This window comes from Lates calcarifer, linkage group LG13 (assembly GCF_001640805.2).
Source record: "Lates calcarifer isolate ASB-BC8 linkage group LG13, TLL_Latcal_v3, whole genome shotgun sequence".
Taxonomy (NCBI): Eukaryota; Metazoa; Chordata; class Actinopteri; family Centropomidae; genus Lates; species Lates calcarifer.
Genome location: NC_066845.1, coordinates 7,319,692 through 7,335,132, shown reverse-complemented (window position 1 = coordinate 7,335,132; position 15,441 = coordinate 7,319,692). Strand labels below are relative to the sequence as shown.

Below are 15,441 nucleotides of genomic sequence, written 5' to 3'. Positions count from 1 at the left end.
TTTGCGGTGATCTCATTTTGTGGATATGTAAACATGCAATCTGATTTTGTGCGTGTCCCATGACTGACAAGCAATGACATTATATTTATGCAGCGGCAAAGATGAGAGACGCTGTTCTGCCAGCTTTATCGCTGCATCACAGTTTCTGGGACAAGTGCACGAGGGCTGACTCAAAACTCAAAAAAGACGAGAAAGATAAAAAAAAAAAAAAACCTGACAGGATCTCTTAGTGAAGTGAATTGAAACATGCAACACGACAGCCTTCATTCCTAGGTGTTGAATCAGAGATAATATCACTGAGAATCCGCTGCTTGAATTACCCTCTATTCTCAGTATTCTGCTCAAATTTCTGTAACAGCGGCAAAAATGCAACAGTAATTAGTGCTGATTCTGTTTCTTTATGCAGCGCTTCCTGGATGCTGAAAACACCTCTACAGAAAGATCTTGATGCACATACGTGTGTTTCTGTGAACATAGTTGTCTCTCACTGTGTGTATTCCTGTTGGAGATCTCTGGATCTGGAAACAAATGTGTTAGGCTGATAGATATCTAATCCTACATGTGTCAAGATAACTGGCGCCCACCTCACGACTTCAGACACACACGTATGTCCACGTGGTATCTGGGTATCACTATCTTCCTGTGGTTTTGGACAATGGATCCTCACATTAAGAAACATAAGGAACAATGAACAACAGCTACTTCTGCTGGGAGACTGCAAAGCAGATTGCAGATAAAAACACTGTGAGGCACAGGGATTGCCCAACTACATAAAGTACCTTCCTCATTCCTCATATGGGAGGTTTCAGTTTTGGACTCTGAGGCGTGTCTGGACTTGTTCATACTGTTGCAAAACCTTGCTTGTGGAAATGGTTTCCTATATGCTGAGCATACAGTATTTGTGCTTCTGAAGGCTTGTCAATGAGAATGTTTTCTGCCACTCTCCCAAGTATTGATAGCTGAGAGAGCTGGAAGTGTTTCTGTGAGGTGTGGTAGACTGTATCCAGCAAAACCACAGGCTAATAGTGAGCATTAATCCCTTCTTCTATTTTCTACAGTTGTTCTTTCCTATTCAGGACCATAGGTGGTCCACCACAGCATGCATAATACCACGCAGTATAGTGAAGGAAGACAGAGAGGTGAGTTGTCCCTCCGAAACTGTCTCTCAATACACCTGGTTTTCCAGAAACACCCACCTGCCTCTGCACAGTCATTCCTGTGTGGGTACACAGCAGTTACACTAAACTGTGGATGTAGTATTCAGATTCTTCACTTAGGTAAAAGTCACAGCACTACAATATAAATACACACCCTTACAGGTAACAGTCATGCCTTTAAAATATTACTACATATAGTTACATTTCAAGCTTAGTACACAAGTACAAGTGCAGGGGTGGTATCAGCAAAATGAACTTAAGTATTAAAAAGTAAAATATTCATTATGCTGAATGACTCTTTCAGAATGTATTGACATGTATTGATATTACTAGTTCACTTGTTATATTCTAATGGTTCATCTTATGTTTTACATGAAATGAAATCATATGAAATAGGGTTAGTAATCTGCAAAGTAACTTGTTACTAAAAAGTAATATACTTCCCTCTGAAATCTAGTGGAGTGGAAGTACTACAAAATAACACTCAGTCACAGCCACTTGGGTGAATATTTTTTTCACAATTCAATAATCACCCTTTAGAGAGCTCAGAGGTCCATTTCAGAACATTCACACTTTATAGTTCAGAGTCTTTTGTTCACATGAGCTGCACGTCTCTGAACTCGGAGAAGAAAACTTGGGGAAAACCCCCCACACATACACAGAAAACATAAACTGACAAGGCTGAGATTTAAATCCACTGAGTCACAGTGCTTCAGTGAACCTGTAAAACATTGTAGATACATTTAAAAGGTGTTTGTCAAGCCTAGATATGGGTATACAGGTGGGCTTTTAGCTGTCACGCACACAGATGCACAGACGAAACTTGCAATTACAGCCAGTCATCACATCACTCTGAACTGAGGGTGAGTAAAGCTGTGTGTCTGTGTTGCTGCACTTAGCAGGGGTAGTCACACAGGTGAACTCAGAAAAGTCTCACAGTGCGTGATGACACCTGCTCCTTAGCATCAGAAAGTGAACTCATCTGGTGGGCAGACAGCCAGTCCTTATATGGCTGTTAAAACAGATACTGCAAAACCAAAAGACAGGCTTGTGCCCTTGTTTTATCCCTCTTAAACAACTGCACACGTGATGTAAATTTATACATATTAAAATGTGTGTATACATGTGTATGCACTTTGTTCAAATTACATTTCATGTATTTGGATGAGCTCTGTCTTGTCACTGTGTTGTATTAACAGGTCTATTTGTCCTTTTAAAAATATTAACATGACTTTTGACCAGTTAAACCAAAGAGGGATTATTTCTTCTGCTTTTTTAATGATGTGAGATTAACTTAGTTACCATGACTGAAAACCAGATTTCCCCATGGGGATAATAAAGATAAAGAAATGAGATGTTTTTCTCCTTCCTCTTCTCCCATTAATTATCCTGTAATCCCTTTGATTTATCTTGACACCCCCTGAGGGAGTAATCGCACATGACATCAGCTGTATAACATCACCTCTATAACATCAGCAATGCCACCAGCACGCTGTAGGTTTGTGCTTTTAATAAATTTCTGCTGTGTTGCTTTCCTTCTATTTGTCCCACAGGCCGTGTTTAACTTTAAGGATTTGTAGTGCTGCTTATTAGCTTGTCTTTCTTTATCTACTTTCAAACCCTTGCAATTTTACACATATCATCCCTATTATTACATCAGTGTTCTTCTACTATAGAGATAGTTGTCCAAGTCCTCCTTCTCCTTCCACCCCTAAATGCATCAAGCTTATTGTTCCCATCTCCTCTGCCAGGCCAAACAGAGGATATCCAGTAGGATGTGTTCCTCTTCACTTCCCCTGAGAGGAATACAAACAGTGACAACAGCTATTGTCCTGCCAAATGGTTAACAGTAAAAGGCATGACAGTTTGTCAACAGCTAATGTGTCACATTCAGCAAGTTGAAGGTTTATTCAGAGATGCGTGTACCTCTGTCTACCAGTCCTGCGTCAGTCATTCTCAATCATTCATTAGTGACATGGAAGCTGCTGTAAAACTGATTTTGTAATACAGTGCTCACACCTCTCAAACAGCCCATTTCCACTTTATAACTTAGGAATTTTAGCAATTTTTTTCTTTAAAAAATGATAAAACTTCACTCTGATAACATCTGCTTACAAGATTAATCATTAACTATTGAGTAGTTAAAATTTCTGTTTTGATCACACTTACATCTTTAGCTCATGTTAACATATCTTTTGGTCATTTTAAAATGCTTGAAGTTAAATTTTGCCTAGGCTGCTATCAAAAGGTCAAAATAAAAGGACATGGATGAGATAATAATGTTTGTACAGTAACATGTTTTTGCGAAGGTGTAATCTGGGTGGACACTTCCTGTTGGAATCAGAAGAATAACAACACACACACACACACACAGAGAGAGAGAGAGAGAGAGATAACACTTTGCTGGTGCAAAACAAAAGTATAGGAAAACTATCATAAATAAAAGACAAAGCAAACATTTCTAACTTTTTATCCAAAACAATTTACAACACAAACGCTTCAGTACAGTGGGAGACTTGAAGTAAGAACTATGTACTCAATCTGTTCAATTAGTAAAGTGCAAGGAGATCAGATAAAGAGGTGCACCAGAAGTGCTAGTTAGGCTTTGTGGATTGTTAGAGGTGTTAGGAGAGGAAATTCTCTCAGAAGAGATAAGTCTTCAAAGGATTCTTGGACATAGGGAGGGACACCCCTGCCCTGGTAGCAATTTGGAGCTTATTCCACCATTGGGAAACCACAAACCAGAACAGACTGGACTGTGATTGTTTTGGATGGCAGTGCCAGATGATGTTCCTTGGAGAAACACAATGGCCAAGAGGAAGAATAAGCCTGTGTGATTGAGTTCAAGTGGATGGGTGCAGACCCGGAAGTTGTCCTGCAAGGATTAGTGACTTGAATTAGATTCCATGAGTAGCAAGTAAAGGTCAATGAGCAGCAGAATAATGTGCTCTTTTAGGATGATCCAAGACAATTTAAAAAAGAGCAGCAGCTTCACGATCAGCACAAAGTTCCAAACATCCAGATGTCACCATCCTCTAAAATCGAGGATTTGTAATCATGTGGCTAATGGTTGCCATTAACATCATAGCTATAAACACATAGGTGAATGACTCAATGGTGTACACATAGTGCGAGGACCATGTAGTTCTGAATAAAAAAAAAAGTGTTACAAATGTACACTGTGAGACTCGCTCACTAATTTTATGAAATAATATGATCACAACGTTTGACCAAGGAAGTGAGCACACAATACAGGATGACTAACAGGGAGCAGCCAAATGAATTGCAGCTGGATGTTTACGTGCAGGCGAGGATGAGAATACCAGTTGCCATGGAAACAGCAGTGTGTCTCCAACTGCTAGACTGCTGATCTATTATCAGAGATGATGCATTGATTGGCTCATTGATGGGGCTGTCAGACGAATCCGCCGAAGCATTGCCCTTGACCACATTAACCTTGTGCCAGACTCTCCAGTTCACTCTTTGTCCTGGCATTTTACTTCTTCTTCTTTTTTTTTTTCACGTGGAAGCAGGCAGAGATTTTTCATGAATGAGAGCACCTAGACACAGTAGGAATATGTTGAAGAGGCACACATGATTGCTGTGAAACTGCATTCTGCATTAACTCGGAAGGACTTTTCATTCATTCAGTCATTCTCGAAGCAGTTTCAGCTGCGTAAAGAATTTGTGAATTACGTTCAGCTGTTACCCTGCATGTACCAAAATGTGAATAAATACTTCATGGTTCCTGTGTATGGCCAGATGGTTGCGTCACAGAGAAGACAGATGTTTGTGCTGTGAAATGTCAGGGCTCTGAAGCGTTATCAAAGTTCTAAGAGTGGGCCCTGTAAAGATTCATCTTCCTCCAGCCGACATAATGAAGCCAATCCTCCTCCATCCGGCACCACAGTCCATTCGTCCGCCCCTGCATCTATCCAGTGCATGCTGGGAGAACGCCAATTTGGGTCACATTACCTTTGGCATTTACCGGAGGAAGGCTTGTTACTGTGGGCTCAGAGAAATGCCAAAGGTGCATGGGTTGTGTCACAGACCTTTCAGTTACAATCTCTGAACAAACTTTACTCAGTAGAGTCAGTAGTCCAAACTTCCTGAACTCTTTAAAGGTGCAGGTCAAATAAATAATTTGCCATAAAAGAAAATGGACATTCCTACACAAATAGCAAAAGACGAGAGCTTTTGCAGAGCTTAAAATTACACAGACAACCTCAGAGGGGCTGATAATATGTGGTTAGCAGTTTTATTGGCACTAAAGTGTGAGGGCAAGTTATGACATTGTGGAAGCTGTAGCACTGAATCAAAACAGTAACCTTGTATCAACAATTCTGCATCTTCTGGCAACAGGCATGGCACAGATTAATATGAAATATGCGATTTATATAATGTATTATCATTATTCTCTAGCATTAAGCCAGAGAGGAACATTCAACTCTTAACTTGTTGAGCAACACAGCCCCACCTCAATCCAAAGGGAGATGGTGTGTTTGTGCACGTGTGTGTGTATGTATGCGTGTGCGTGTAGGATTTGCTTTGTCCTATCTCTACTCTGAGTCACAGGATTGAAACGCTGCTTTGAAGCCTCTGGAGTTTCCTCCCTCCACAAGGCAGGGCTGTATTTAAACACTTGCCACACTTCACAGATCTTTGCTAAATGCCTCGCTTTCCACATTTAGTGACACCAACACTGCTCGGCTTAAATAGCCTTTAAAACACGTGCCTGTAATGGTAAGTGTGATGGAGAGATGGGAGGAGGACAGCACATTTTTCTTTGCTAATGCCTCAAGCATTAACTTGAATATGTAGAAATTTTGGGGGCAACTTAAAAAAAATAAAGACTAAAGCTGACCTTTTGAGTGACAGAACAAATACAATTGGAATAACTGAGTTTTCGATGGGCAGCTAACTCTCAGACAAGTTGAAACTTTGCTAAGGGGAATATGAGTATGAAAAAGCAAACTTCAGAAAGTCACAATAGCACACCCTCTAATTTGCTGGTATGGATGGAATGCAGTCTCCACTTTGTTACAGCTACTCCAAAGAAGAGCTTAAATAGTAATTATCTCCCAACCCAGTTCATTTCAGTGATCATCTGTTGAGCTACTACACTATAATGACAGGATGGGGAGTTTGATGTTGCATGATTTTTGGACAAGCTTTACTTCCTACTGGAACTGCAACCAAAAAACTAAAATGCCCGGGGCAGAGACAGGCTTTGTTGTTGTTTATGCCACTGTATTGAACTATGGATGTATGAGATAAACTATGATGATGACTTTGATAAGCTTTGATAATTATATTTCTGAGAGGCAGATATGGCCCTAATTACTGGACTGAATGAGAAAAAATGATCAATATAAGGCAAGGCTTGTCACCTCAGGTTCAGAGGAAATGTAGGAGGTCTGCGCAATCACTAAATGTAGAATAGTATGTATAGCACAGTATTCTTTAATCCTGGAATTTTATATCCCATTAATAGTATAGCCATTACATTGTATAAAGATGCATGGGTATTTCCTACTCCGAGATTACGGCTCAAAAAAAGGCTTGGTGTGTTAGATTTTCCATTCTTGTGGAAGCTCTTGCAGAGTTTTTTTCTCTTCTTCAGTGTTTTATCTCTGCCCTTTGTCAGAAGGCTGCCTACACACAACCATGTGATGTTTTTATTGAAGGAGTCAGGAGGTCATTACCCCATTTCAAGGAAGTCACATTTTCTACTGACATCATGGAGGAGGGCTCTGGTGCACTCAGAAGACACAATCTTTTATTATAGAAACTGGAAAAAAAAAAAAAAATCAGTTGCTCAGATATAATCACTGGCCTGTGATGTTTGAGACAGCCTTTGCGACAATCCAACAGTAGCGTGACGTAGGCTCTGCTCAGCGGTTCATCTCAGTTCACTCCAGCGGAGTTACTCTGACGTGTGTGATTAAAGTCTGAATAAAGAAAAATCTCCATGTAGTTATGGGGTAGTTTCATGCATTCAATAAAACATGAAGTAATGGTTGGAGCTTTGTGCAAATTTTATACATTGATTGCATTTGGGTATTTCGGTTAGGGCACTAACTAATGCACCAAAAACAAACCTGAGCAAGTTTGACACAGACTGTCCCTGAGTACACGACCCACCCGATGCAGCCTGAGATACAGTTTACCTTTAAAGAGAGCACAGACATGCACCGAAAGAAACATGTTTGGTTTGAATCTGAGGGCCCTCACTGTCTTTATTGCTCCTTTACTCTTTGCTGCTGTTAGACACAGATATGCCAGTACACTTTGATCCATGAATAAACCAGAAGTTGTTGTAGCAATCTGAGGGGTTCTATTTTCAGACAGGAAATACAAGACCTTTTAGGAGAGCTGATTGTAGAAAATTACAGGAATCAGATGAAGGAGCATGAACGTCACACTACTGAGCCAGTAAGTTACCACTGTATCTTACATGGTGACTCATTCACAGCATTATACGTATTCAAACACCTGGAAGAAAACCTTTTTAGGTACTTGAACACTCTCAGAAGATACTTTTTCTTGGTAAGACTACAGTATTTGACTATGTTTGCACTGGCAACTTTGGAAGTTCACCTGCTGTGCATTGCTCATCTCTAACATCAATACTGTAGGCTACAGCAGAGAGCGGGCAAAGCTACAGTCATCCCAGCTCCCTCTACACTGCATCTGTTTTCGTCCACATAGTAGGAGGAGGAGCGCTGACATCTGATATGCAAAGGCCTTTTAATCCCCCAAGTGCATCCCAGTGTGTGCACATATCAAAGCATGTTTGTTTTTTTTCCTGGCAGAATGTGCCTACTATCACTTTTAATGCCAAAACTTACTCATTCTTCTGTATGCAGAGAACTTTTTGATAGAAGCTGAGGTATAAAGATCCCCTTTGTCACTCCAGCTTAGACTCATTCCAGAGCTAAGCCTGCCTGCATGCACAGGACTTTTCCCCACTGTCAATGTGATACGAGGGAGCAGCTTTGTTTCGTTGATACCGAAAACCAGCTATAAACATTTTTTCCCCTCATGACAGTGACGCTAAGAAGATCAAGTGAACTCGCACTCGCAGCTTTTTGAACTCCACAGGGGTTTCTAATGAGTTTATCTTCGTGTTACTCTCGCAGACCAAGAAAGCTGATCAGCCAACATTTGCTGACTCACAGAAGAGATCCTGATCTGACCTGAATTTTCACTTACACTCGTCACCGTGGGACCTGATTCTACATCGTATTAGGAAATATTTTCACTCATGCAACCTCAGAGACACTGCCACTTTTCCTCCTGCTCGCTTGGAAAGAGCCAGCAGTCTGTTACTAATTTGGTTCAACCCAGTGCATCCATCCAATGGAGATGCTGCACTCCTGCTCAGATGTTAGGGACAGGGGTAAAAACGCCCTGGAAGGCCAGAAAACTTCAAAACAACGGCAGAATCTATTCCTGTCTCACTGGAGCATCCATTCCAGGGGCCATTACTGTCAAAACACACACACTCAGACCTGGAGGTGTCGTCATGAATAATTCCTGCTCTTTCCTCTTGTAGGCTACTTCCTGTTCTGCTTCTGTCTGTGTGGGTATGTTTATGCATGAGGCATTCATTATTGAACTCTGAAGAGCACAGATATTCTGAGTGAACATCTAAAGGGATGACTCAAACATCCATGTCCAACTTCCATCATTACATAAGCTACGAAGGCAAAGAGGTGCTCAACACACACCCGGATCAAATACTCATTGCAGAGAACAGAGAGTGAACAGCAGAAAAGCCAATCACATTTACAATTTTAGCACAAGTATGTCAGGACACGAGTTCTGACTTCCAGCAAGGAGAAGCTGTACCAGATGTTTTTTTTTTTTTTTCTGTTTTCTTACGCGGCTTTCACTGATTTCCGACTTTTACCAATTTGGTCAGTGGTTGCTTGTTTCCATGGTTACAGTCAGTGAATGTGAAAAGATGCCCAAGAATGATTGTAGTCACTTTGCCTCAAAAGCTCTGATGCAATTGCTGACTTAGTATGACCGAGTCTGTCATCTTACTAGTCTGTCTGTCCTTCTGGCTGCATGTCACCATTTAACTGTCCTTCCTTCTGGATTTCTGAAAAACCTGGCCTGGCCAGCCGGTCTGTTGATCAGTGCCCTTATTTGTATGCAAAGTAATGTGTGTCTGTGTGTGTGTGAGACAAGGTCAGCCACATTGCATAGCCAGTCATCTCTGCCATCCTCGATTTATCACTGCGGAAGAAAACTCAGCAAAGGCGAGGCCTTGAACCAGAATCTAAACAAGCTTCACTGTAAACATGCCCTCTATCAAGCATCCATCTCGCTCTCAGCGCCCATTTCCTATTGTAAACAAAGTTTGCAGATAAAATAGTTGCTTTGACTTGGGCCAGTGCAGAGATATGAATGTAATTAAGTTTAACTTAATTCTCGCCACTCAACACAGCTCATTTTCAGGTTTGTGTAAATGCATTTTTTTAAATTACTACCTTAATACCAGGAATCACTTTTGAGGGAACACTCAGAAAATGTAACACAAAGTACTCAAGAGTATAATTTTTTTAGAAAATGCTCTTTATTATTAAATAAATAAATACTGCACTTTTGAAACACAATAATTTAGGACATTTTCTACCAAGGTGATAATGGCTCTTATGGGATCCTGTAAGGATCTCTGATACTGTTTTTTTGTTTTTTTTTTTTTTTAAATGTCATGCTCTCCACCTGCTCCCCCCTCTCCCCTCCCTCACATCTCCCCTCCGGTTCCCAGCTCAATGTGCTGAGTCCATCTGTCAGTGAAGAGAACAAATCACAGTTTTAAAAGTTTGTGTGATATTACACCCCTCCCACTCACACATACACACTTGCACTTATAAACAGCCAAACTCTGTGGCAACCACACGCATTAGCAAATCATTTCTTTGCACTGCTGAGTTGGCTGTGACACACACTGTACATCATTTACAATATTCCACAGTCTAGCTCTGGTTACATTCAGAGCATCAGTTTAATTGGATTGCCTTTATAAACAGCTTCAACTATACTATACATGATTAAGCTGGTGCCAGCCCAGCATTTCTCTTTACTTGCCAAACATCCCTCTTTCTCCACAAACATCTGGGGGTTCACATTCGTACCAACATACTCATCCTGTCCTCTCCTGCAACAATCAACATACAAATCAGCCCTTTTTTTTCCATCCACCGTCATTGTGCTACATTTCATTTCCTCAATCTCTTGCAGTCTCTCCGTATTATTTTTTCACCCGCACCTCTGCTGAGTCATGAAGGTGCAACGGTGTAGGAATGTTAATTTGCTTTGCACATGTCCCTCCTTGGTCCGCCAGTCTTGAGCAGATCCTCTCTGAATCATTGTTCCAAAGCAGCACTGCGGTAGCACAGTGCATTGGTTTGACTGTTTTAACACTGTCCAGGGCATATTATTGTGGCTTTAGCTGCATCTCTGCAGAAGCATGTTGAGGGAGTACACCATGCGTTCACGCAGGTCAGTGGGGCAGCCTGACGTCAGCAGGGAGCTGAGTTTGAAGGTTTTGGAGACACGGTCCTCATTAATGTACGTCAGCATGTACTCATCCCTCTGGCAACACAGAATGATCTTGGTGTGGTCATGGTAAAAGTTGACCTATGGAGCAAAGCAAGTTTTTTATAAGTTTGCTCAATTTTTAACATACAGAAATTTGGGAATTTCCTTATTCTTGTTTAATTTGTGGTCTAACACTCCTTGTTTGTTGATCTGAATACAGTATTATGCATTGCACCATTGCAGTGCTCCTCTGAGCATGCCCAGCAACGGTCTCCCGTGACAGTGTGTGTGTTTACCTGGAAAGTGCCGTCATTAAAGAGCATCATGAGGGCGCGGTCGGACTTGAGCCACTGCAGCAGGTAGAGTCTGGGCATGTGTGCATCCGTCATACTACCAAGGTCCCCACCCTGAGAAAGCAAAACAGTAACGCACCGGAGTTAAAGACAGGCCACAGCTTGAACGATACCACTTCTAATGCTTCAGGGGGTGGAAAGACAAAAGAAACATAACAGCAAGGGAGGTATATAGATTACAGGAATGAAAAGAGGAGAGGAGGAATGGAGATATTTACTTACATCCATGAGGTTCTCCTCCATGTAGTGGGAAAAGTACTTGAGCACAGTCACTTGGCCAACAAAATGTTCAGGAACCTCACAGGTGGGGAAGACAGAGCACTGGCCCAACTCTGCATAGTAATGGATGGTCCTAAAAACATGGATAGAGGAAGATAAAGAGTTATGCAACCACTCACATAAACACTTGACAACAACAACCATAACACAGAACTTACATTGATTTCTTTACATTTCAAGCACAAAAAAATAAATACCATCTTTTGAACTTGGAACTCAAGTTATTAATTTAATTCAAACCACTAACAGGTTCTAAAGAATAATTCTGTGTACCACAGCAAGCTTAAACAAGCCATCTCTTTTATTTGTGGTGACTAATAACTAATAACTTTAAAATTGAAGGTGGAGTCTTGTGAAAGCATAGAATAGTGCATACTTTCTGTCTGGCAAGAGGCTCATGTGGGTGCCGTTGTTGAAGAGAACTCCCACGGTGTGATCAGACAATTGGTAGCCAAAGCCATACTTGTTGGAGTAGTCCACCCATTTAGTCACCCATTGAAGACTGCAGCTGTTTGCGCTCTGAGGAATGTCATCCGCTAAAGGGTGAGAACACAGAGGAGGAGGATTAGAATACAATCACAAGAAACATCTCAAGAAATGACAGCTTTAACTGTGTGAGCTTGTTAAATAATCAGTCTCTGTTAAAGCACCCAAGACCCTAAACTGAACTCCAAAAGTTCCTCCAGGTTCACTGAAACATAAACATACTGAGGTTTCAATGAGCTGGGAGGAAATTTGGGTGTGTTAACAAACTCAGGGAGTGTATATTTGAAACTTGAAACCTCGGTTTAGACATTTCAAGGTCAAATATGGATAATGAGCTGTAGCTTTGTAATGAAATGAGGGATAATCTAATAATTTATGTGTATAGGTCATGGCTTTTCAACAAGTCAACTCACCTTTAGGCATATTCTCCAGACAACCCCTCAACACACTTGCAACAGTTTCAGCCACGCTCCCTGTTGTGTTGTCTTCCAGACCTTTAAGAACAACAACAGAGGAACATTCAGCTTGACGTCACATTTGTGCAGTACAAAAAATTACTCTGCACTCTAGATGTCGCATCAAATCTCTCCATCATTCATGCACTCATTCAATTTTCCTGCGTGGCACACTTACATTCGCTACTGCTGCTGCAGCTCCCCAGACTCCCCCTGACGATCAGACGGATGGTATCTCGCATCGTCGGGGACTGGCCCTCTGTTGCCAGGGCAACGGGGCTCTCGGCAGATGGTGGAAGTAGACTTCCATTCTGAGGTGGGAATCGGTGATGACAGGGTTTAGAATCTGCGAGTTTAGATCATCTCTTCCTACTATGACTCAGCGGATCACCCACAGATGCAAAGTGGTTGGCTTAAAGGTTAAAAATAAGTGCTTTTAGTTTGTTCTGAAATTGTGCTTGTTATAAAGTTTTGTACAGCATTAGAATGACTCACTGGAATCTGAATATCTCAACTCTACTTATTTAATAGCTGTATGAATAAAGCACCTGCATCATCATCACCTACACCCATATAAGTATCCGGTTCATATCAAATAAATTATCTCTTACCTCTGAAATCTTTTTGCTCTGTTGTTGGCTGATGACAGTTCTCTCAAGGTCGTGCTGCAGTTTGTAGATCTCCTCTTCCTCTTTGGTTAACTTATCTATCAGAGACAATAACAGCACACAAAATTCAAGGCATGGCCTTTTTAACCAACAGCCTCCTAAACTGACATCAGAACAGTATGGGATAAAATGTGGTATGTGCATGCAGCTGTCTTAACAACTTTTCAAGTTGGTACATAATCGCTAAATTGTTGATCTAATACTCACTCAGAGTCTCGTAGTATTTGACCTTGTCTCTCTTCCCACCAAAGAGCGCAGCGGCAGCTTTCTTGAAGAAGCTCTTGGCGGGACTAGAAACGTGGAAATCTGGTGCTGAATGGCAACAGCTAGCCGGCAGACGCTCTGGACTGAAGCCCTGTGGAGAATGAAAGTGGGTCAATGTGCGGCTGGTGGGAAGGGGGTGTCACTATTATACTCCTACACAGTGACATTTAGAGAGAAAAGACTGACAAGAGATAGGAACAGACAGACTAACAGATCGGCCTCTGACCTGCGTGAAGAAGTCATGCCTCAGAATGTGGTCCAGGTTGGGCCTGTCCTCGGGGATCTTGGCCAGAAGGTTGGCGATTAACTGCTTAGCCTGAGGTGACAGGGACGAGGGCAGGGAGTACCGTGCCTCTCTAATACACCTGTATGTCTCCTTCAGGTTGGTGGTTTCAAATGGTGGTCTGCCCAACAGCATGGTGTACCTGGAACAGGACAGAGTTCAAAAGTGAGCTGATTCCCATCACCAACAATGGACTGACTAAATCACACAAGTTTCTAAGTAACTGGAAATTCAGGAAATTTGATGACAATCTATGTATCGTGCATGATTATATGATATTAGACTAATTCATAATTAAGAATAATTACTGATAGTACTAAAACTTTTGAAGTTCCCTACTGATGAATTTACAGTTATCCTACTCACATTACACAGCCAAGGGCCCAGATGTCTGATTCACAACCATGGCCCTGCTTGTTGAGCACCTCAGGGGACAGGTAGTTGGGAGTCCCACAGATCGTCTTCCTCCTGTTTCCTGCTGGCTCCAACTTGGCAGCCAGACCAAAGTCCCCGACCTTCAGCTCCATCGACTCACTCACAAAGAAGTTACCTGCAAGGGGGAGAGAGAGAATGAGACGATGAGCACCTGATATTCAACCTAGGATCAAGGGATAAATGGAGCATTGATCCTCTGATGAATTGATTAAAGAAACACTGGAGGAAGGTGTGGGCTAGTATTAAAGAAAAAATCCCCCCTGCACAGGATGCAGGTTTACAATTGTGCACAAAGTGTCACGGCTGCTAAAAGATTCCTTACCAAGTTTCAGGTCTCTGTGAAGGATTTCTTGCTCATGCAGGTACTTTAGCCCAGAGACAATCTGCCTTAGATAATAACGCACCTCTGGCTCAGTAAGCACCTTACGAGCCTTAAGGATATGAGCTAATGACTGCAAAAAAAGACAAAACACAGAAGAGAATGATTAGAGCTGAAACACATATTTTCCTTTTTGAAGAAAACCTAGTCATACTTGATAATTATACATTTCAATCCCATGAAACTGTAGGGAGTTATATAGGTTTGCAGTATGATAAAATCTACTGACACAATAGGGTTCTTTCATAGTCAGGGCAGACTCTGAATACTGCCTGAGTGCTGCCTCATTGACTTTGGGTGCAATGCAGGTGTTATCCAAATTTGAAACACAGCAATGGCAAGGATAAAGTACAGTGGTTAAAAACTACAGCACTTACTTTTCTACTGCAGTATTCCAACAGGATGTAGATGTTCTCCTTGTCCTCAAAATGGTGATAAAAGTGCACTATATGTCTATGGTGCAGAGCTCTGTGCAGCTCAATTTCTCTGTCAATCTGGCGAGGGGGAAAGATATAAAGGGTCACGATAACAACTAAAGGCAATTTTGTGATATGTGTTGTCCAGTCATACCAGTGCACACAGGCACCGGAGCTGTGCGCTTACCTTCTCCCGTTGATGAGGTTTGGAGACGCGCGCATGTGGGATGATTTTGGCTGCGTAAACTTTGCTGGTGGAGAGGTCGGTCATCTCGTAGCATTTCGCGAACCCTCCCTGGAAAGAGGAAAGACACTGTTAACATGCTTTGTCTTCGGGTTACGAGGTAAATCCAAAAGGTCGACAACATATTATATGCTCGCGCTACCTTTCCCAAAACTTTTCCACGGCAGTAGCACTTCCCCGTGACAGGATCGGTGATTATCCTGGCCATCTCCGAGGGCGCGCTGCGCTCATCCATTCTCTTTCGGCGAGGTTCGCAGGACCTCTGCGTCGATTCGCACATACTGCTGCTGTTTGTCTGTTGGGGCGCGCTATTTCTCTGTACTTCCATTAGTGGTGCTTTCTCGTTCCGCACTCAGAATGCAGCCCGGAGAGTCCGTCTGTGAGCCTTTATACTCTGGCACCCACCCCACCCCGCTGTCTGCCGCCCTCTATCTGACGTCACGGTGTGAAATGAGAGCATGAGGTCT

The 15,441-nt window shown here is 42.0% G+C and overlaps 1 protein-coding gene across 1 annotated transcript; it reads right to left on the bottom strand.

The window, feature by feature from the left end:
• Window positions 1–9,725: 9,725 nt before the first annotated feature.
• Window positions 9,726–15,374, bottom strand: plk2b (polo-like kinase 2b (Drosophila)). Its single transcript, XM_018668562.2, has 14 exons — window positions 15,117–15,374; window positions 14,918–15,025; window positions 14,692–14,808; window positions 14,258–14,387; window positions 13,867–14,050; window positions 13,444–13,642; window positions 13,161–13,308; window positions 12,897–12,991; window positions 12,464–12,596; window positions 12,244–12,324; window positions 11,721–11,880; window positions 11,288–11,417; window positions 11,009–11,119; window positions 9,726–10,811 (listed from the first exon to the last, which is right to left on the bottom strand). Exons 1-14 carry the CDS (start codon window positions 15,300–15,302, stop codon window positions 10,620–10,622), a joined length of 1,974 nt encoding a protein of 657 aa, XP_018524078.1. The 5' UTR covers window positions 15,303–15,374; the 3' UTR covers window positions 9,726–10,619.
• Between the last annotated feature and the right edge of the window lie 67 nt (window positions 15,375–15,441).